The 23890-nt window shown below is 45.4% G+C and overlaps 1 protein-coding gene across 1 annotated transcript; it reads right to left on the reverse strand.

The window, feature by feature from the left end:
* Positions 1-484: 484 nt before the first annotated feature.
* Positions 485-22585, reverse strand: PXDC1 (PX domain containing 1). Its single transcript, XM_042809143.1, has 5 exons — positions 22304-22585; positions 12066-12157; positions 11668-11785; positions 7989-8100; positions 485-2467 (listed from the first exon to the last, which is right to left on the reverse strand). Exons 1-5 carry the CDS (start codon positions 22557-22559, stop codon positions 2350-2352), a joined length of 696 nt encoding a protein of 231 aa, XP_042665077.1. The 5' UTR covers positions 22560-22585; the 3' UTR covers positions 485-2349.
* Positions 22586-23890: the final 1305 nt, after the last annotated feature.

Below are 23890 nucleotides of genomic sequence, written 5' to 3' on the forward strand. Positions count from 1 at the left end.
TTCAACATGCATGCAACTGTTTTTAATGAGGAATGTGTTTTTACCTTTCAAGAATTAGCGGTGTTTCTCTTTCATTTTTAAATGATAGATCTTAAAGTGCTTTGAAAGAGGTAAGTAATCATAATGGGACTAACAATTCTTAAGAACATTCAAATAAACCAGGGGAAAACAGCATGACAAGAAACAATGACACTTTGGCGCTCTAGAAAACATAATTCTAGGAAACACATGAGGAGACAAAGTAGATTCACCAAAAGCAACATGGTATGCTGACAGTAGGACCAGGGACTGACATCAAATATTTGAACTCTCAATCCAACACACTTATTTACTAGATACTAACCCACCACGGTTAACTTAAATCACTAAAGAACTGAAAAAGAATTATAACTAACAAAATTAAAGACAAACAAACAAAAAAAGAAACACATTTCAAACTCAAAAGTCTGTTCAAAAAGCCTTGCACAAGTATGGACACATCCCCTTCTATTTCAGGAGTTTAATGTACAAAGATTTGCACGATGTTCAAAAAGGTTATGTGCCAGACTAGTTTTCAGTTAAGGTTGTAAAAGTGCAGAATTGCTCCACTGAACTTAGTGGTATTAAGCCACATACACCTATACACAAGATCAACAGTGAGGCTAAGAGCTTTCACATAAGCATGTAATGTATTGGCAGTTTAGGCAAGACATACAGCACGGGAGAAGTTGTGTAAACTCAGCATTTTTTCAAAACTACAGGGAACAAAGAGGATTTGGCATGATTGTGAAAGAGTCTTCAGAGATGGAAAAAGAAAAAGAAAGAAGCCACATCTCAAGCTGCAGAAAGTGTACTGAAGGTGAGTTATATTTTATTTCATTTAAAATATATTTTAGAAACATACTGTGTAAAAGAATTGGGATTCTAAATAATTTATTATTTACATTAGCAAATGCTGTTTGACTTATTCTACAGATAGAAATGAGAAGTCTGCAAAGGAAGGGAGTTGTACCAACTTCTTCAGGACAACGTAAGCCCCACTACAAGGAAACATGTTCAAAACGTCCTCTTTCACGTTTCAATCCCTTCAATTTCATATTTGCAATTAGATCACAAAAAGCTCAACGACAGGCCACGACGGTGAGTGCTGAGCTCTCACTGCGAGAGCTTGGAGATCACAGCACTCTGCAAGAGAGAGACCCCAAAGAGATTTTAACCTTCCACTACTCAGTAGTCAAGAGGCTGCAGGTTCCAATCCTGCTCGTGCTCCCACTGTCACCAGTGCATTCATGTGACAACAAAGCCTGCACCCGGCCCTGCAGGCATATCTCAGAAAGCCAGAAAGACCCTTTCAGTCAGGCAGGCCTGGGAGTGGGTGTTTCTCCTACTATTGTAGGCATGCTGTAGCTTATTGTTCTTTTTCAGTCCAAACATGCAATCTCATTGGCTTCCTCCCCATTCTCTGGGGAGAAACATACATAGGGAACTATCTCTCTGATATAAACAACTGTAAGCACCATTCACATTTTCTGGTCCACGTGACAAAATTCATATCCAAGTGCCTGTCGTAGCCTTGACCGCCCTTAGCAGGGCAGCTCAGCTTTCCCATCAGCTTTCCAGATCTTTGACATCATTCAGGTACCTAAACATTGTGTGTAGCCCATTGCAATGCCAGCTGCTGTCTGCTTTACTACTCATGGAAAGAGGGAAAGAGTAGTCATCTCTTCAATGATTACATAAAAACCCATGATTGAAAGAAGTAAAGCAGCCAGCTTGTATTCTGTATCCTAGAGGCACTCAATGGTGTTTCTGACGTCTTGTGTAAGGCACCAGTCATCTGGCAGCTGAGCAAGAAGTGACCTGCAAGGCATCCATTAAGCAATTGCAGAGGGAACTGACAAAATTCAGCTGGTTGGCTTGCCTTCTCACTTACACAGCATAAAAAGAATGGGCACGACATCTGGGGAAGTTTCTGGTGGTATCCTAAAAGAGGAAGCCTCAACTTGCACTGCAAGCCAAGAAGCACAGGTGATAGCACACCACAGCACGAGTTCTAGCGGCTGTATCAGAGCTGTAGTTACCACAGACATTGCAGAGATTTCCTCAAGTCCCAGGAGGCCTCTGCTGCCTTGTTTTCATGGAAAATGAGTTTGTTGTTCACAGTGAAGCAGCTACCTCCTTACAAGACGTCTCTGCAAGACACAACAGAAGGCCAGACTACAAAGCCAGCTTTGTGATGTACTTGCTGCAGCTTCTTAGCTGTTGGTCTTGCCTGCAGATCCTTACTCACTGAGATGCAATGCTGGAGACAGCAGAGCTTATGGACGAAGAGTTTGGCTGGATGCTGGCTGCCTGTGGCATTGAACAGTCTCAGTCCAGAATATCAGTCTCAAATGGAACCAGGTGGTAGTATGTCAAATTGGTGACATAGGCTGTTGGGTCATCACTGTCTTCTAGCTCTGAGGTAAAGTCACTCACACTTTCAAACCTGAGGAGAAATTAAAACAGAACAAACAAAAAAAGGCATTACATCATAGGGACACCCACAACTTCTCTGGGCAGCTGTGCCATTGCCTCACCATTCTCTAAGTAAAGAATTTCCTGTTAACATCTAATCTCCACTTTTTTAGTTTAAAGCCCTTCTCCCTTAAAACCATTTTCCTTCGTCCTACCATCCTCAGAAATATGTAAAAAGTCAGCCTCCCTCCTATTAATAAGCTCCCTTTAAGTACCAGAAAGGCTACAATAAGTTCCCCCCCAAGCTTTCTCTTCTACAGACTGAACAAGTCCAGTTCCTTCAGCCTGTCTTCACAGGAGAAGTGCTTCAGCCCTCTGATCATCTTCTTGACTCTCCCCTGCACTTGCTCCAACAGCTCCATGTCTTTCCTGTGCTGGGGGTCCCAAGCCTGGACACAATACTACAGCTGAGGCCTCACAAGGTCTGAGCAGAGGGGAACAATCACCTCCTCTGCCCTGCTGGCCACCCCTCTTTTGATGCAAAAAGACACTAATATTGATGAAAAAAAAAAAAAAAAAAAAAAAGTAATTGATATGAATTTTAAAAATTGAATGTAGATGGAATTTGAAGAAAAGTACTGGGGGAAAAGGAAAAGGCTAGAATATCTGGAGACTGATCCCCAGAAATTTTTGAGAAAAGACATTTCTGCGGGGGTCATTTGGAAAAAGAGCTGCAGGCAAGAATGTCTCTACCAGTATCTCAAGTTAAGTTTCTGAGTAAATTTAACACGTGGACTTGTTTTACAGCAGAGCAGTGCTGCAGTAGTAGTACTCCTAATGCTGGTTTACAGCTTGAGCTTTGCGAAGCTCAGTTTGCAAGGCAAAGATCTAGAGTCCCAGTTATTTTTTCTGAAATCACCAGTGTCTCGCTCCCTCTCCTGGCAGCTTGAAATTAAAACATATGCAAGAAGTTCTCAAGCAAGTCCGTGAAAATCAACTGCGAATAGTGAAGTTACAGTTTCGTGACATCAACCTACATATCATTCTCCTGATGCTGAAAGATCAGAAATTATATCTTCCATCACTTCTGTAAACCAAAATTCAGCACTCACTAAAGAGGGTTGAGATATAAGTGAAAAACATTGCCCTCTGTGTCCTTAAATAAACAGAAAACCTTCTTTGTAACCCATGGAGACAAATGAGCAAAGGAGTTGGCTTACAGTAAAACAAGAGAACTATTCCCTTTTTCAGCTGTGCTGAAACACAAGTACACAGCATGTTAGGAGAGCAAATACTCAATTTCTTTAGATAGCAGTCTGCACTGAAAGGGGCTTTTTATGACTTCTCTGCAGCATGACACAGACTCTTCACAGCACTTGTCATTATCATACCTGAAGCTTACATCTCATGACATCTAGTTACTATGTTCAGTTGAAGTTGACCTGGATCAAAAACACAATAAATTCATTTTCAACTCCTAGGGCTTTTCTCCTACTAACAAACGAATAATTTCCTGGGACACAACCTTTATTAGGCAGCTCTAGATACCTCTGGAATTAGAGCTTTCCGAGTCTAGAAAAAATGCACAGCAACTACTCAGAACTGATCCCATCCACCTTCTCATCGTACAGCCACGTTTATGAATCAGCTACAGGACAATGAGAACTACGGTGCATGCACACAACTCATACTGTTCTCCCTGACTTTCAAAGCTACTAGTGTTAAGGAAGGAAGCAGCAAGTGAGCTCTGGAAAAGTGAGTCATGAAGCTGAGGTTCACATTCTTCCATTTTATTCTCACAGCATTTGGCAGTGTCATGAAATGCCTTGGTTCCCACACAAATGCAGAACGGAAACTGCCTTTGTATGCAGATTGAACTTGCACCTATGAAGTGAAAGGGTGAGAGTCTCCTCCCTGCATTTGTCTTTTTATAAAGACAAATGTTCAAGACCAATAGGAAACAATGACTGTAGCATCCTTCCGACAGAGTCTCGCTGCACTCCCTATGGCAGTTGGACTCCTGCAGTTAAATAATGCAATTGCGGACGTCCTTCTAACTTCAACTGAGAGAGCCCTAAGAATCAAGTACTTCAGAAGGTCTAAAAAGACTGGTAGGATAAAGAAACAGATAACATCTCCCACTCCTCCCTCTTCTCAAAACTCAATTTCTTGGAAAGCATCACAGCTTTTTGGATAGCAGAGTGCCTACATCCTAGAATGTATGGACACAGATGGCTCTGTCCATTTTCCACACTCCTTCCTGGTTCTTCTCAATCCTAAACTATGAGAACCACAACTTTTTGAACAGAAACTCAGGGATTTTCTCCTGCAGTCCTGTTACTATGATCTTTACTTACAACCATGGAAAAACTCAGTGTCAACTGAGCTTCAAATGTTTATTGCCTTCATTTCCCTGCTCCCTCCAAGTTGTTTGCTTGCCTGCATGCGTGGGAACACGTGCAGAAGGGATTTGACTTAGTTTCTGGCAGCTAACTCCCAGCTGATGTTGTGCTGTCTTACAGACCACTGGAGGCCCAGGAACAACGGGTTATGAAACACCAGTGGGGCAGACAGAATGACAACGCCAGAAAAGGAAGCAAGAAAGCTATTTGGACTCAGCTTTCTTTCTCTTGCCAATTATAGAAAATCAGACTTGCACCTGGAAGGCCACATAGATTTTGTGGTACTTCAGTCTTGCTGATAAGGTAGTACAAGCAGCATGTGAGATACAAAGCAGTGACATTCACATGCTGTGGGAAGGCAGAAAGCATTCCTTGCTGCTGGAAAGAAAGTGCATACACAGGAGTCTGCAAAGCAGTGCTCTGCAATGCTTGGAAGAAACCAAACCCAGTAAATCAGAGTTACAGCTAGAAGCTGTGTAACACATAAAACTACCAACAAGTCTTTCCCTAAAATAAAGTTTACAGAACTCTCGACACATTATGTGCAAGCAGTACCTGAACAGAACTCCTTCCATTTAAGAATAAAAAGCATAGGAGCAGCATTTCCTTTTCTTGTCAAGCGTAGGATTATTTTTTTTCTGGAAACCTTCTGCACCTAACTTTACCAACTCCATGCTGCTTTTGCATTACCACACATGAAAGTTTCTCCTGTGGACAACAAGATGCTTGCACCAGCACCACCGTCCTGAAAATACATGCCTGTTACTGGAGCAAGTTTGCCAAAAAGGCAGCATGTCCAGTTCCAAAGCCTCTGCTGCCTGCTGCTGGCTGGAAAGACAGAAGTGCAAACAGCCCTGGCAGAGGAAGGTACTTCTATGTAACAAAACAAAGAGCTTGGATGCATTTATTTGCCACCTTTGCTTTGAGAAGCACTGCAGAGTACAGAAAGCATGTAACAGCTGCTTTTGCCACATGGAGGCTGAACACACTGGGTTCACCACATTTTGCAACAATGTGGTATTCTGACAACCAAAATTAGAGAAAATGAAGGAAGCAAAAAGCAATAACAGAGTAAGCAACTCCAGCTTGCAAAAACACGATAGTTTCTTTTGCAAGAAGTTTCAGATTTTTCAGGTGATGGGCCACTCAGTGGCTAACCCAGCGAGCAAGCCAACAGTGGCTAACCCAACAAAATCCAACAGTGTAGCAGGGCCTTGGCAAATGAATGCTATTGGGTGCTTCTATCAAAAAAAATGCTTGCTTTGCAAAACGTCTGATTCAAGTACATCAGCAACCAAAACCCATATGGATTTTTACTGAAAGGAAAAACTCCCCATTTGAGGATAGACAAGTCCACAAGGAATTGATTTCAGAATAGAAAATATGAATTCTGTAAATCCAAATCTACAGAAAACAAAAAGGAACTGCATAGGGTTTTGAAAGGTTTATAAACTTTCTTTCTAGGTTACTAGTCTACACTTAAAAATATAGGAAACTTTTGTATTTAAAAATAATTCAGTCTTTACAAGACAGCTTTTCTATATGAGTGCCATTACTTCCAGGCCACTACCTCCCTGATACAAAATACAGCTAAGTTTAGGTCATCATGTACAACAGACATTTAAAATGTATGAACTTCTTTGTACTCAATTTAACTTCCTTCAGGGGAGTTAAAATACAGATGCACAAAGCTGAGCTGTTATTTTGGATTAATTTCTTCCACCACTGTTTCTGGGAAACCACACCTACCACCCGGTCTTTATCATATCAATATACTCCTGCCTGAGTATTTTCTGATGTGTAGGACAAACATTGGGATGACAACTAGACAACAGAAGTTTTCCATCCCAGACCAGTAAGTTCTCCTTGGGCCAAAGCATTCTCTTAAATCAATACCTTTTGAAATAATAAAAATGAGGCAGGGTAAGGCCTTCTTTGGTAATCTGCTCTAATAATTTCATAGAATCATAGAGTGCTTTGGGTTGGAAGGGACTTTTAAGATCATCTAGTTCCAAGCCCCCTGCTGTAGGCAGGGACACCTCCTGCTAGATCAGGGAGACCATTTATCACTCTAAATACTAAGAGATGATCTACCAGGAGCTATCAACTTTAATGTCCAGACAGTGGCCTCATTGAATGATGTCCAGCGCATCATTTTGGCCTCATTAGTACAAGAGTATGAATTGAAATGCTGTTAGTAAGTTTTAGGCTCAAAACAGTAAGTGTTAAACACTCCTTCTTATAACAGAAAGACTTTGAGAAATTGCAGTGGAGCCAGATACATTTCAGACTCTGAGAAAATCTTGTCAACCTGTAAACCCTTCTGCAGACTGGCAATGATCACATTACAAACGTGACAAGATGAATTCAAAGATAAAGCCTCCATAAGGCCTTTAGTGCTCTGTTTCCATCATTTTGATTGCTCTAATGAAAATACAGGTCAATGTTTCTCATTGAAAACATTTAAATGCTTCATTACTTGAAGCTCACTGAAACATCAATCACTTTCCATGACAGAAATCAACAGGAGCTGACTTCCATCAGTACCCATCTGTCAATACAGCACTGACTTAAGACCTAAATGAAAGCCCTTCTGGTTACTGGCCTCTGGTCCAAAATATCTACACGCATTAGCAGGCAGAATTTACAAATAAGGCTAATCTAACATCCTTCCTCCTTAATGAAATACATGTTTCAGCAAGTCAAAGAGTGTAGCAACACCTGAGCAGCTGCCCAGCTTCCTTTGATAAAGAGAATGGTGTTTTGCTCCCCTAATAAATATTTGGGATAGTCTGTTTGTCGGGATCCTTCAGTTTCCACGTTTGGGCTCAAGTCATCTCTCTTCACAATCATGAGAGAAAGAAAAAGTTCCTCTGTTTTCACCTGGCAGGATCCCTACGATAGCCACAGCTTTTTTCTTACAGACAGGACCAAGTGAGGTCAATTTCCAGAGAGCCATTTTATCCATTTTAATGGAAAGAACTGTGAAGCCTCAGCTATCAGACCCAGTAATCTTCAGCCAGTTAGAATGACAACTGCACCAGTCTTGCTCCTACTGAGAGAATAGCATCTTGCTATGGAAATAAAAAGCCAGAAAGTGACTGTTGATCTGAACCCTGACAGCATTACTCGTGGATAAACCACACTTACAAGTGTTCTGCTGAATCCACATCCAGGTGCTTCTCTTTTCCATTGGGTATACTGTGGTCAATGACTATTGTTTCAGTGTTCGCTAAACAAAATCCATTTGATCGCATGATTTCTGTCAGAAGAATAAAGAGAAACAAGATGAGAGTCCAAGAAACAGAAAGCTGGAAATAACTACACGTCACACATACTTGACATGATTGTGAAAAGGGATGTAACACTGAACATCTGTAGAGGAAAGCAGAAAAAGAGTTTGTTTCACAGCTTCTTACACCTACAGATTGCCAGTGCTTAAGCAATCCTATTCACATCATCAATTCCTGATACAGAGCATCTGAAGCAAGGCCAGGTTTCAGTCCCACTATTGCCAGTGGCGAAATAGGCGTCACTTTTAGCAGAATGGCAGCCTATGCACACAGTTACAAACTACCATTTCTCATAATTGTGTTTTTCCTGGACAGATTTCCAAGGCTTAAACAAGTTAAAGAGGAGGAAAACAAGGAAAAAGAGGAGAAAAAAAAAAGTCCATAACAGAAGAAAGGAAATAAAAAGATACATTCCAAATTATCTGAGCAATCATCATTAAGTTATGTAAAACAATACTGTCTTCTATGCTGCCCTCAATTCTACTCATTTGTCATTGTGTAACAAGTCTCCAGACCAGAACAGCTAAACTTACATCTAATTCCACTCACTAACTACCAGGGAAAGTGTTTAAAACTAAAGAGCAGTATCTGTTGTGAATAAGAAGTTTAACCATGTTGGTATTATATAGAAAGGCAAACTAGGCAAATCCCAAGGACTTTTTCTAATTATACAATGTCAGATGATGCTAGTGCCAACACAACAGGAATATACTTCTCTAATGAGTGGGAAAGGAGAATGGAGAGAGGAATGAGGTAATTTTTAAGTGTACATTAGTATATTACTGCATAAAAGCCAAGCTAGAATTCACTTCCATATTTTTCTGAAGAAAGTCTGTATTGTGTTGCAACCTGCTTCAGCAGAATATGTTTGGGGGTGGTAAAGACAAAGAAAACCAGCAGAATGACTCATATTAAGCAAGCATCGTGCTGCAGAATACAATTTACACCATAAATTCAAATTCAGCTTCCATCAAAGAGGAGGGGCTTCCTCTCTTCCCCATCACTCATCACTCTGAACAGGCCCACGCAATGGGCAGTTTGTTCTTTCAGAGAGCATAGAATTTGTTGGTCTGTTTTTCTGAGCCTGCAAGGCATGCAGAAAGCTGGACTATGACCAACAAGAATGCCATAATTTTTCCTACTGTCCTTGCCACGACCTAAAAATTACAGCATTTTATTGCAGTGCAAACCGCTTTGTTAACATTTACTGCCACCTACTGACAACACCGACAGACTCCAAAACCATTCCCCCAGTGTGCAATATTCAGATGAGGCAAATACCATTTCATCATCAGGTTTTCACCTAAGTTCTAAAAATCTATTCGTGGCAACCAGTTAGATGATGACACAGACTACCACATGGTGCTTCTGAATAGCTGCGTAAGTCTTCCTCTGTTCTTCCTCCAATTAATTAGGTATGATTCAGCTACTAAAATCAATTTAGTTCACTTTAAAACAAAACATGTTATTGTTCTGCAGACATGGTTTCCACAGCTCTTCTATATGCAGGCTGGCAGGAGGCTTCCCTTTACTGCTAGCCTGTCTCTCAGTCAGACACCCTGACCATGAACTTAGATTTCTCTTGATCCTCTTCTCTCTGTTGTATCCACCACACGCTGACAACCAGTGGAGACCAACCAGTGGATGTGAGCACAGTGCTGGCGGTTGGTGATGCATTTCAGCAGCGATGACAATGGGTCACTTCTGCTGGTGCAGATGTTTACAAGTGCAGCATGCAGGCTTTTGTACACTGCTGGTGAAAATGCAGAGTTAATGGGGGTGACTACGTTGAAAAATAGTGTTCTGTAGCTGAAAATTTGCTCTCTCGAATTGTGTTGTGCTCTTTATATTTGTTGTAATTTGCACAGAAATAAGTAGGAGATACTACTTTCAGAGTCACCTATGTACTGCTGGATCCCTCAATTCATAAAGGCAGGTGCAAGGACTCACTTTGCAGCCCCTGCTCTCACAGGGCAGCAATATATTTCGGACAGAACACAGTGAATATGTTCTCAGGGTTCAGTACTGAAAACACTTCCGGGTGCTCAGAAGCAAAGCATGTAAACCACATTCACCTTTGGAGGCTGACAAACGTCAGGAAACACACACATGAGAAATTTCACCTTCGATTTCTACATCAACTCAACACATCATCCAAAGCTCCCTACTCACAGCTGGAGCATTAAACACACTTGTTGGCTTCTACCTCCTGGGCTCAAGGAGCCAGACCTGCACCATCCCCTTTGCAGTATGGCCCCTGAGGCGCTGCTTGATGAGCACCATCCTGTGCTGCGCTGTAGCCTCTGCTCAGGGGCTCAATGAGAAAGCACCAGACTGACTGGCAAGACCACATTTTTTGCCTAGGCACCATGTAAGGCAGTATGCTTCAAGATAGTTATTGGTGGGTTCCTAAGCAATTTACCATTTAATTAAAAGAATATTTAACCCATAATTAATTTGCTTAGTACCAAAGCTCAGGATCACAAACAAAAATAGAAATCTACCCTGTTTATGAATCAATCCTTAAGACATACTGTCTACATCTTTAGCACATTGACACATTACCTAGTCATTAACCAAAGTATTGTTAGTACCTATGAAAGCTGATGTATTCCATTCTAAAGATCTTATGCACCTTGGAGAACTATGCAGTATTTCACTCTTATTTCACTCACCAAAATAAGCCCTTTTGGTGACACTGAAACTGCCACCTCATTGGATAGCTCGCAGACTGCAAGCTCCTAAGGAGAAATCTGCAGTTCCCATTAAGCTCAAAGGAAACTTTTCAACAGAGAAATACAAATCTGTACACACCTAATGTCCATACACCTTCTAACAACAGACAATAGCAGATTCAGTGGGGGTGGGCTAAAAGGACGGGCAAGTATAGAATGATACTGCTCTCCAGTTTACCCTCCAGCAGGCTGTGGTTTTGAAACTTGCCATTGTCTCCATCTGTGTCAGGTCTCAATGTACTCTTCATTCATTTGCTTGCTTAATTCCTTTTTGAAGTCATTTGTATTTTCAGTTCCATGATATGCTATGAGAATGACTTCACTCCCTAGCCAAGCTCTGGATGAAAACAGCAGAATACTTAACCTTTATTTTGTTTGTTTATAGCCTATTATCTGCCAGCTTTACTGGATAATTGATGTTATTGTTTGGTGAGAACAACAGGATAACTAAACCTCCTCCCATTCAGTTTTGTAGGCTTCCATCATAACCCTACTGTTATCTCTTTCCAAAGTTTAAGTGTAGTTCTTTGACCTTTTTCTTGGAGAAGCCGTTTAATGACTTTAATCCCTATCCTTTATTTGTGTGTTTTAAGATTTAATTATTTCCTGTCTGAGATAGAGAGACCAAAATTGCACACACTGTGTTCAAGGTGCGATGTTTCTCCTTCCTTCTCTCCTAACAGTATTTAATATTCTCACTGCTTTTGCTAGTTGCTTGGAGAAAGAACAAAGAGAACAACAAATAAAGTAATTTTCATTCTTTAATTCTCAAGATGACTGTTGGAAGCAAACAACTCTTACCTGATATTTTAACTGGACTTTGAAAGCTTGGCTGAATTTTATGGACATTGTCATTCTTTAGAACTTGGTCCAAAGGAGATCTCTCAAAGAATGTGAGGACTACTTCAGATCTTGAATACTTAAAAAGAGAAAGAGACATCCGCTTTTATTACCAACCCTTTGTTTTGTTTCTCTCCTCCCTTTACATCCCTTCCTAGTACAACAGAAAGACTTATTACAAAAAATGCCTGGAGACATCATTACATGGTTCTGACACTCAGCACTTCTCCAAGATATTCAGTGGATTGTTGCTTCTTTTACATTTTGGCACAGGCCATCACTTTCTAATCTGCATGCAAGTGTGTGCCACCATCAAGGCAGAGTCAAGCTGGGCTAAGTGTGGAGCTTGGCTTACTCACCTTCCATGGCATGTTTATTATAGTCTTCAGAAGCTTTTCCACTTCATTAAGTCTGGCTTCTATATCATGGGCTTCTTTTATTGTGATGAGCCCTAGAAACAAAGTAAACAGACCGTGGGCATAGGCTTCGTACACATTTTCATGTGTATACACACTTCAGCAGCCAGAAGCACCAACTCAAGAAGATGTGGAAAGAACTCAAATATTATGCCTTCCAGAAATAAGACTTCTAACCCACACTGATGATAAAATGTGTACCCAAACAAAGGTGGGTGTAGTTACACAGTCTCAGGCCTGACACAAGTTCAGCTGTTTATGATCACATTTAGGAGCTGCAAGACAAGCAGAAGTAGAACCACCTACACCCTCACCCAGTTTTGCTACACAATATTGCCAGCAACAATGATCAAAATGCTGTTTTCTGCTTCCCAGAACCATGATTCATCCTTTTTCTGTCAATAAAAAGCAGAAGAAAACCAAAGAAAGCCAAAAAACACAACCCACAGATCAGATGAAAAGACAAAACACAAACTAAACAGAAGGCTTTGAGAGCAGACATGTAAATCCCAATGGCAAGTCCACAGATTTCTCAGTACCACATTCTTCAAGTGCAAAACAACTGTTTGGATTTTTGTTTTTTTTTTTTAATTACAGAATTATCACAGAGCTGCAGAAAACACCGACATGGAAATTTTGTGTTCAGTTGGCCAGAATGATGCATTACAATGCTTCTAATTTTGAACTGCTCGATAGTGTGATTTTCAAGTGTAATATCACATTCCATATGTACACTCTGCAGGGCGTCCATAGCTTCCCTCTCCCCTAGCAGGGGCAGGGAAATCTAGCACAGGCCATGCGCACGTACAGGAAATAAGAGATGAAGCAAACCCCAATACCTGACATCTCTCTAACAGCCCCATTATTTCTGGTGTTGCAACTGCACTTGTTCTAATCCAACCACTGATTTGCCTCTACGTGTGTGCAGTTTTTCCAGTGCATAACATTCACACGTGAACTAAAATACCTAAGAGACTACTGAAGACCACAAGATTCACTAGTTAAAACAAATAAATGCATAAATAAAGTGACTGAAAGTTGGAGCAGAAAAAGACTTGATAAACCAAAACCATCTACACAAAACTTGAAACAATGAAAAAAAGAAAAAACAAGCCAAAAGTAGCAAAGCAGTCTGTGAGAAGCCACCTCGATGTACTAAAATGCTAAGCACTAAACTTGTCTAAGTGCAGTCTCCCTTGTGCGCAACCATCTCTATTTAAAAGACAGAGGTACAGAAAGAGCTGCCAAACCCACCCAGTCTGGGGCCAACATTCATGGGATGTTTCTGCCTGCATCAGCCCAAGCTGAGTTACTGGTGTGATGTGACCACATACAAACTTTCCTGACAAAAGCATGACTTTGGAGCTGCCAGCTCTCCTCAAATTACAGATCCGAACAAAACGAGACTGTCTCTGGAGCAGCCAGGCTTACTTGACAGTTGTCACACAAAATAATAAGACTTTCTATTGCTCGACATCCCTCATTTTGCATTTTTTCCTTTACATGAGCTTCTCTGACACCTCTTTGGCACAGCGTGCTCCGTCCTCTGACAGTAGAGACAGGCCTAGAAGCACAGCAGCGTTTCCTGATCCAGCTGGTGTACACCACAGTCAAGTAGCTTCGCATGGGTAAACATGAATTAACTCATCTGCATGGATCCACAGGTTGTGTGTTAGCTGGGTTGCGCTTGATGCCTCAGCCCAGACCTGCAGATCAGCACACTTCATCTTCCTAACTGCTGGGTGCGTGCAGGCCTGGGCGGCTCCACGTTGCCCCATCTGCAAGTATGTGCCTGTCCCACATCTGATGGAAAAGAAAAAAATACACCTCACCAACAACAGTGTGCAGTGTACACTGAGGAAAAGCAGCCAAGCAGTTGGGATTTTCTCTCATTAGTAATCAAGAGAGGCATCTGCAGCTCTGCACAGCCTTGCTGAGCCCCAGTGAGAAAAGCCAGGATGGCCAACAGCCCACAGCACCTCCACAGCTCACCCCAGGGGAGGCTTCACAGCTCTCTGCCTTCACCAGGAAATCCAGCCCCACATACTTCTTGCGTGGGCTGCTGGAGAGGCACCCGGCACACAAACCCACCGGGAAACTGGCATGGAACATTCCAACATCTAACACAGTAACCACTGTTTCCTACTGTAGCTTTTACTGATAACAAAACCAAAAGGCAGACAGCGTAGGAAGGAGAGTAAGTGATGCATCTGCAGGGACAGATGCCTGTATGCATGCTGAATGGCTGTGGATGTGCAGCTCTGGGGTGCAAAGCTGCTGACCCACTGTGGTCGGTTGCAGGGAGCTGAGCTTGCTGGGGAGCGGCCTTCCTGTGTGGCAGCCCAAACACACAGAAACCGCTTGACTGCCTATATATATGCTGAGCCCTGTAATTTCTTCTGCAAGAGCTACAGAGATTGTAAGGCTCTCATTTATCGTCAGTCTAAAAGGCTCTGTTTTTAAGAGTTAGCAGATGTGCCAGCGGTTTTCAACTCATCGTGGGCTGTGATCCCACAGCCCAAAGGACTGCTAACAGCCCATCATCTGCAATGCCCTCAGCCAGATGCCCCATGCACGGGCACTGGGAGGAGTACAGCCTGGTCCCTCCCCTCGCTTCCTTCCAGCCCTCCTGACTGCTTGCTATCACAAGCCCCAACACAAATGTGCCATGATGTCCTGAGCGAGCATGTTGGTCTTGCTGTTCTTACATCGGCCACGTATGCAGCATGGCAGCCTGCAACTCCTCATGAGGGGAGTGGATGGGCAGTGCTGATCTCTGCTCACTGCTGACAGTGACAGGACCCGAGGGAACGGCATGGGGCTCCATCAGGGGGAGGGTCAGGCCCTGGAACAACCTCCCCACGGAAGTAAACTGCTGGAGTTCAAGGAACACTAGGACAATGCTCTTAGAAATATGGTTTGAATGTTGGGTGGTCCTTTGCGGAGCCAGGAGCTGGACTTGCTGATACTTATGGGTCTCTTCCAACTCAGGACATTCTGTGATTCTATGATCTGTATGGCAGCCACAGAGCACCCCGAAGCCTCTGTTTCTGTCTCTGCTCACAGACCAAAAGTGTGTGTCTATTTTTTCATCTGAGTGCCTTTCTTCAGACAGCTCACCCTAAAATAAAAGAGAAGACACTAACAAAGCAACCAGTAGCCCAGAACCGGTTGTGCTTTCTTCCACTTATGCCACAGAGCTGTGCTCAAAGCTGGGAAATCTCTCAGTGAGGTCATGGTGAAATGCTGTTCTCATGCCTTTCCCTCTGCCCTGACTGCTGGCTGATTGCTAATTGAAAACATGTGTAAACTCCTCCCAGGAAAACTTTGCTCTCTGTCTTGTTACCCCTACTGTGCTTAGACAATTAACTATCATTTCAAGTGATTTAAATACTATAAACACCTGTGTTTATAGGGCTTGAGGTAAACGGGAGCCTCGCTGGCTCCATTTTCTTTATTTATTTTACTACAAAGCCGTCTGCCAAATATGAGAAATCCCTAGGATTTTTTTTCATAATAGAGCCCACATGCTGGGTCAAGGGAGGGACAATGCAGGCACATTGTGTGACCAAGAGTGGCACCTGCCCATACCTGGGATATTTGTTTTCAGCAGTGTTCTGCTGTGTGCACAGCCCCTGCAACCAGCGACCTAATTTTAGGGGAGGAAAACTCCCCTTGACATCTTCCCTGCCCCTTTCCTGACCAAGAGCCCCGATCAGAGTCCTTAAGACTGGATGAACAGGATTTGCCCACAATTTGAAACCACGCAGACATAGTAACTTCACACATAGCAACACATCTGTGGAAAAACACAACACAGCAGCATGGGCTGCAGCATCTTTCCTGCTGTGGGACCCTGGTGCCAGAGCAGCTGCAGGAGCCTTGCAAATCAGGCAAGCAGCTGCGTCCCTGGCACATTCGGCCACGGTGTGGGAGAGAGGCCCAGAGCTGAGAAGAAACAGGAAACGAGCTCAGCAGATGAGGAGCATGACCTGGGAGCCAGTTAGTGATGTCAGCATCCAGCCTTGACAGCCTGTCCTGTTGCTGCCCTATGAGCCACCAAGCCTGAGTCTGCAGCTAATGACATGCTGACAACCACTTCTAACACACCACACAGCTTGTTGTGAGACTGTGACGTGGCCCTGATGGCTGATGCCCTCGATGAGCAACTTGTCTCAGGAGTCCTTTAGGGCTTTCCAAAGAAGAGTGAATCCATTCCTAAATCAAGTATTTCTCATAAATCATTCCTTGCTGATGACTCAAAATCATCTGTTTTCCTGGAGAGGTGTTGCTATGTACAAACTGCTATGTGCGCATGACCTCAAACCGTGGACAAACCTTGTTTCTCCAGTCTGGAGGACTCCCCTTGAGGCTTTGGTAAGGAGAAGAGCAAAGAATAACAAGAGATCTCCTGCTTTCTCCAAATTAGTTATAGAATCATAGAACCATAGAATCATTAAAGTTGGAAAAGACCTCTAAGATCGTCTAGTCCAAAAGTCAACCTACCACCAACACTGCCCACTAAAAACTTCAGCAAGTATAGGTGACTGAGCAAGAACAGAAGTCAAAGCATACTTTTGAAGATATGTGCAAGATGGAATGGTGATGCTATTAATACTATGTATTACAGTATGCACTTGAAGATTAAAATATTGCATTGAGCTCTCCTCACCTAATCTTCTCCCCAACCCCTGTGAGGAAGATGGCAAAGTAGACAGCAAAGTGAAAAAAGAAATAGCAGAGAAATACATGCAGAAATCTCAGTGCATTTTGCTGAATCTCCACTGCAATGAAGATTTACAACCTATAGATCCTTATCTTGAGCCCACCCTTATCTTTCGCGCAAGTCCATGACTGGTAATTATGGATTACAGATCTTTAAGGAAGACACCTAAGCTGTCTTGCACAGATGACCGCTACTCTGGACTCTCTCCTGACCAGATTGTATGGCTTCAACCGGAGATATGCTTCTTTTCCCCACTTGCAGTATTCATTAATACAACAGTGCTCAATCTTTTATATCTTTTACCCTCATTACTTCTTCTTTCCCTCAGATAACTCAAACTCTTGTGTATATGCAAATAGAGCCACGTTCCAGGATGAGGATAGAGCAAGAAGGTCCCAGCCACGAGGAGGTATTTGCTATCACAAAATGATGTACAACGGAAGGGACTACAGGCCATCAGCTGGTCCAATCCTCCATCCAAAGGAGGGTCAGACCAAGTTACTCAGAGCCATGTTCAGTGGACTTCTGGATATATAAATGCTGCTAGAAGGACAAAGGAATATTCAGAGGCAAAAAAAAAAAAAAAAAAAAAAAAAATCCACCAGAAAAAAAAACAAGATGGGAAAGATTGCTTCACACAACATTTCTTCAATAATTCTGCAAAATAACTCCACAGGAGTCCATTCAGTCCAAAGATATGATAAGATCCAGAGAAGGGCAGATAATTAGAGGCAATGAGGGATACCGGAGCTCCAATTACAAGAGACCAGGATACCACTTTTCTCCTCTCTGTGGGTGATTTATACTGTCTTCTAGGGCATCTGATTCTCATCACATGGAATAAGATCCCAGAGCTGTGTCTGTGGTTTTAGTCAGGCAGCACTTGTCTGATGCCTCTTCCTTAATTGTACTGCTCTCATCTCTTAGGGAAGACGCATTTGCCCCTTCCCACACAAGAAAATCCATTCCACCTCATGCATATGACAAGCCTCTGCAGTCCCTGAAGCTGTTACAAAGGGTGTGCTATTCATGCAGTATCGCTGACGTGGTACATCTTGGTGGCATTAGTCGGGGAGCAGAGAAAAAGATACGATGGAGTTGAAAAGAGGGATGCAGGAGGATGGATTGGAGTTTGGACTTTGAAGATATTGAAATCAATCTGTTAGACACAGAAAGACAGAGAGTTTTCACAATCTTGAATGCTCTTAGCTCTAGCACAAGCAACCGCTTCCTTGACAGATCACACAGAACAGATGTAAAAACACAGATGGCACAAAGTACAGCTCAAACTGTCCCAGTGACATCACCCAGAGCAGGGGCTGTGGCCGTGGCCATCTGAGGGCCCTGGTACACTTCTCAGTTAAAGCTGAGCAGCCCAGACCTCCAGCTGCCAGGCTTTTCATGCAGGGTTGGGAGAGAGGCAAACGGCACCTCCCAGAGACAGACCTCAGCGGATAGCCCTTTGTCACTGAGCTCCTGTCTTGATGCTTGATGAGCCACAAGAAACGAGATGTCCAAGAAGCACAAGATAAAAGTGAGCCAAGCAGTCAGTGCCTAATGAAAAATGCAGGCTCCTACAGCCACTTTCAGTGCTGGTTTCTTATCAGGTGAGACCTGTCATCAGAAAACAACCTCATTTCCATTCCTCCCCACCAAAATCCCCCCATACACGTATTGCCTCAGTCCACCACAAAAAGGCAACTTGTGCCCAGCTTTATAACAACACGGCAAGCTTCGTTTATCTCCAGCATTACCGATGAACCATGAAATTCAGCTAATAAAAAAACCAATCCCAGAAGCCCCAAACTCAATTTCAGTCTCACAGCACTGCTAGAGTCTGATAACCGAGAGCAGCATCCTTTGTCGGCCAGACAGACGCTCCGAGTGAGCCCCACTAATGAACTGCTGACAATGTCAACAATGGGAAGAGCACAATAGATGCAGTGTATTTATCTGCATTGTCACAGCACCCAAACAGCTGCTGTCTGTGGAAAGCACTATGCTGCTCCTGTGGAGTTCCCTCTCTGCATAAATCATGCTCCCAGATGGCCCTGTAAACAACAACAGTGTAATGCAGCATATAGAAAACTGTAAGCTATGAATACAGCATTCGTAGCAAAATATGCAGGAAAACATAACATTCCCAGGCGGCTCTTCAGGAACTCTGCTCTGCACAAGGCCTTTAGGCAGCCCTGCAGGATTTCCCAAGCACTTCCTGGCACATCTTCCTGGTGATGCAGGAAAGAGATGGAGCTCGGCATCAGCCACCAGGAAGGGCTGCCCAGGGGCTGCTGCAGGAGAGGGGAGAGTTGCTCAGTGCTATGAGCATGCTGCACACAAAGCTTCCATAGGAAGGCTCCTCTGCGGTTGGACAGCTTTTATGGTTGGACAAAGGTTGCGCGCCAGCATGGCAGATGATAAGAGAAAACCTCTGGGGAGCTACAGGTAAACCCTGGTGGCAACAATCAGGAGAGGGAAACCTGAAAGGGAAGAGAACCGAAAGGTCTGGCGCTGTCAGGAGTTGGACTCGATGATGCTTGTGGGTCCTTTCCAACTTGGGATATTCTGTGATTCTGTAATTCTCTATTCTATGCCTGCACTGAGGTTGGGGCCAGATATATGACTGCACTGAAGCTCCATCAAGCCTTAAGATAAATCTTTTCCAAGAATCTCCAGAAGTAATATTTAGAGAAAACAGAAGGCTAGAAAAAAAAAAAAAAAAGAGTTCTTTCCCAGATTAATACTTCACTTCCAGCATCTATTGGGTCTGTCGTAACTACTGCAAAATCACTGATTTTGACTCAGCTTCCAGGTCCACAAGGCTGTTTTTCTCATAAAAAAATATAAATACAAAAGCAGTTCACTCTGCATACAGAAACAGACTAGTGGCATTAAGAGTGAACCAGCCTATGCTTTTCTGTGATCTTCTTTTGTGCACTTGCCTGGAGGAAGGGAAGGGCACATTTCAGACACAAATCAGATACCAGCAGTGAATCATACTCAGTCACACTGCAGGTAGGCACTTACCAGGCCCTGTTTACTGGCTCCCCGGTTGCCTCAAGTTGGCCCTCCGCATCACAACGCACTCCAGATGTGTGCGTGGAATGCACTTTGCCACATGGTGTTGTCAGTTCTTAAAGGTGTGTCACAACCCCCAGGGCCTCCTCTTCCCTCCTACCAAGGGATGGATAAGGCAACAACGGGTGCAGAATGTCATACTTCCCATCCCCTCCTCTGCAAACACCCACACATCCAAGGAAGAGGAGTGAGTGCACAATGGTAACAACTGGCTCCTGCTGATACTGCTTACATTTAAAAAATAATCATCTTTCTTTGTAAAGGAGTTAGAAAGGTGAAAAAGCTCAGTCTTGCACTCCTCATATCCCTCACACGCAGCTTACTGCGGCCTGACCCAGCTGTAGGATAATCCTGGCTCTTTTAATGCTCCTTAAGCAAATCTGTAGGAATACCGGACTCCTTCAACGTAATGCAAGTTTAGTTTGCAACATTTTACCACTTCCTCCAGATAAAAGGCACAGCTAATATTCAGATTCCTTCAGAAAGATAAACACACACATAAGCATACATTTCTTATGCATATACATGATGTTTGTATGCATAAGATGAATATATGAAAATATACACACAGATGTATATGACTGAATGCTCACACACAAGACTTTGCTTTCACCAGGTGTTTTTGCTGGGTTAAATATACTGAGCTTTGGATCTCTGCCTTCAAACAGAACATGAAGAACCCACGCATACCCCAGAGGTTTCCTAAGGGCCACCTATGCATCACGCAGTGTGTGCTCACAGCCAAATATCACTGGCATCAGCATCACTTAGCCAAACGGGACTCTTATTCAGGTTCAGTATTAGGAATTCTTCTCAGAAAGAGTGGTGAGGCACAGGAACGGGCTGCTCAGGGAGGTGGTGGAGTCACCATCCCTGGAAGTGTTTAAGGAAAGAGCAGATGCAGTACTTTGGGACATGGGTTACTGGGTGATAATGGTAGCAGGTGGACAGTTGGACTGGATGATCTTAGAGGCCTTTTCCAACCTCAATGATTCTACGGTTCTGTGATTCCGTGTCCCAGCATCATGCAGTTACACAGGCTGTGGGCAGTCACTTTAGAGCACAAGCACACTCAGCAAAGTCATTTTCTTTAGCAGAGGAGCAGCTTCATTTCAAGGAGTATTACTGAAATTGTGAAGCATGCGGCGACTGCTGAGAAGCCATTCCTGACTGTACTCTGTCTCTGCTGCAGAGTGAACCCCCACCTCCTCTCCAGGCTGAATAGATTACCATCTGCTTCTATTAGCTTCCCATTTTTCAAATCCTGGACTGATGATTTGCTCACTGCAGATTCTACCGTGGTCTGCTCCCTAGGGAAAGGTGGGTGAAGGTTGCCAGCTCCGAGTCTTAGGGAAGAATCGAAGATGCTTCCTCTCACATAATTTTCAAAAGCAAAGTTTGGAGGCACTTAAGAGAGGCAAAAAGGGCTGCGGGCCGCCTCTGCAGGGGACCAGCGGGGACTGAACCCCGCTCCGCCGCCCCCAGCCCCGGCCGCCTGCAGAGGGCAGCCGGCACCGCCGCGCCGCCGGGGCGATGCCGCCGCCTCGGGATGCGCCGGGACCCGGCACGGAGCGGGGTCCGCTTTGCCCCATTCAAACCCCGATGCGCGGGGTGCCGCTGCCCCCGCACGGGGAGGCTCGGAGGAGGGCTTCTCCAGCTTCTCCGCGAGTAAACCGCACATCGGATACCGGCTTCTCCCCGCTCCCGTTCAGTCGAACTACCCGGACACTTGGGGAGACTGGAAAGCTGGAAAAGCGCACAAGATAGATGCTCCGTGCCGCCCGACACGCTTGATATAATTCAGAGCAAAGCGCAGCGTTGTCATAGAAAATATTCCCCAAACGTCAAACGCATTAAAAGCGGCCCCAGAGCGGCCCCAACCCTTCCGAGCGCGGTTCGCACCCCCGGGCTGCGTCACCTCCTTCGGAAACCGAAAGGCAGAAGGAGCGCGGCGCGGACTGCTCTGCAATACTAGCTTCGCAGAAAGTTATGCGAGGAATTGCGCTCGCTCCACACTCGCTCCGACCACTGCCAAGCGACGCAGCCTCTTTTTTCTTCCTTTCTTTCCCCCCCCCACAGTCCCCGTGGCAAACAACACGCCGACACGCGGGGGCTGTCCGCTGCAGCCCTTCTCCCGCAGCCTCACGGGCCCTCCCCGGAGGCACAGAGGGGCAGGGACCTTACGCCCGCAGAATCCATAATAATAATAAAAACGGCGCAATGCGAACCAGCGGCCCAGGAGGAGTTTCCGACCGCGAAGGGCCGCCTCCCCGTCGCGCCCCGTCCCGTCCCGCCGCTCGCCCCCTGCCCGCCCTGGGGACACCCACCCGCCCTGCTCGGGGAAGGCAGCGGGGGAGAGGCGAAGCCGTGCCCGCACCTTGGAGCAAAGGGGAGCGGGAGAGCTCGGGCCGGTCCTCGGGGAAGGAGTCGAGAAGGCGCTTGAAGAGGCGGCCCAGGTCGGAATAGCTGCGGTGCAGGTAGAGGATGTTGCGGTCCGACCACTCGGTGCGGATCTCGTAGAACTCCTCCTCGTCGCCCCGCCGGCTGATGATGAGCCGCCGGATGCCGTTCACCCAGCAGCCCCGCACGTACATGTTCACCAGCGAAGTGCCTTCGAACACGGCCGAGGCCATCCCGCCGCCGGCGGAGGGCGAAGCGAAGCGCCCCGCCCGCCGCCGCCACCGAGTTAAGGGGAGGAGGAGGAAGAGGAGGAGGAGGAGGAGGAGGACGGGGGGTGCCACTCGGCGCACCCCCCGGGGCGGGGGAGCGGGGCGGCCCGGCCCCTTCTGCTCCCCCCCTCCTTCCCGCTGCGGGAGGGCTCAGCCCCGCGGGCGGGCAGCGAGCCGGGGGGGCTGCGCCCCGCACCCCGGCCCCCCTCGGCCCTCCTCCCCCCTCCTCCCCGCCCGCCCCTCCGCCCGCAGCTCTGCGGATCCTCCTCTTCCTTCTCGGGACGGTTTCGCAGACGCCACAGACATGACGAGGAAATTTTTCCCCCTCCCAGTGACCCTAGAAGTTTTTATTTTTCTTTTAAAAAAAACAAAAAACAAAAAACTTTCATCCCGGCCGCTGAGGAAGGAAGCGGAGGAATACGCAGCGCACACCGCCTCCGGCTGCGCCGCGCTGTCAGCGCCCAGCACCGCCCCAAGGCAGCCTCAGTGCCGGAGGGGAGCGGGAAGGCGGCACCGCTGGGGGCAGAGTGCCGCGACACTGGGGAAAAGAGGGACAAAGAGAGGAAGCAGAGGGGCTCGGGGCTTGCTCAGCCTCCAGATGCCCAGGGGCTGCAGATGTGTATGTGGATGAAGGCGAAACCAATGACAGCGTGTGGTGACGCGGGGTGTGTCGCCCGGGATGGTGCCTCTGTGGGCTCCACTAGGAGCATCCCGTGGGAGAGGAGCTCGGGGCATGAATTCCCGGCCTGCCATGACCCAGGGAAGGGAAGGCTCTACCTTGATCAGTAACATCTTTATCAATGACACAGATGATGGGATGGAGTGCCCCCTCAGCAAATTTGCAGATGACATCAACCTGAGTAGTGCAGTTGGTACGATAGCAGCAAGGGATGCCATTCAAAAGGACCTGAAGAAGCTTGAAAGTTGGGCTCAAGTGAACACAATGAGTTTCTATAAGGCCAAGTGCAAGGTGTTACACCTGGGTTGTGGCAACCCCAGATTCCACAAAGTGGAAAAAGAATTCATTGAGAGCAGCCCTGCCAAGAGGGACTTGGGGGTTTTGGCTGATGAAAAACTTAACATGAGCCAGCAGTGTGAGCTTGCAGTGTGGAAGACCAATGGTATCCTGGGCTGCATCAGAAGAGGGGGGGCAGCAGGAAGAGGGAGGAGATTGTCCCCCTCTGCTCTGCTCTTGTGAAGCTCCATCCTGAGTACTGTGTCCAGGGCTGTAGTCCCCAGCACAAGAAAGACACAGAGCTGCTGAAGCGGCTCCAAAGGAGGACCACAAAGATGAT

This window comes from Centrocercus urophasianus, unplaced genomic scaffold, assembly GCF_019232065.1.
Source record: "Centrocercus urophasianus isolate 14NV4802_14NV808 unplaced genomic scaffold, USGS_Curo_1.0 seq_11, whole genome shotgun sequence".
Classification (NCBI taxonomy): Eukaryota; Metazoa; Chordata; class Aves; order Galliformes; family Phasianidae; genus Centrocercus; species Centrocercus urophasianus.

Excerpts from the sequence above, each read along its gene's own strand:
- PXDC1 (XM_042809143.1), bottom strand. The coding sequence starts at position 22,559 with ATGGCCTCGGCCGTGTTCGAAGGCACTTCGCTGGTGAACATGTACGTG. Across the intron at positions 12,158-22,303 it reads CCGCTCCCCTTTGCTCCAAG|GGCTCATCACAATAAAAGAA; the intron begins GTGCGGGCACGG and ends CTTTGTTTCTAG. Across the intron at positions 8,101-11,667 it reads AAGTCCAGTTAAAATATCAG|AAATCATGCGATCAAATGGA; the intron begins GTAAGAGTTGTT and ends TTCTTCTGACAG.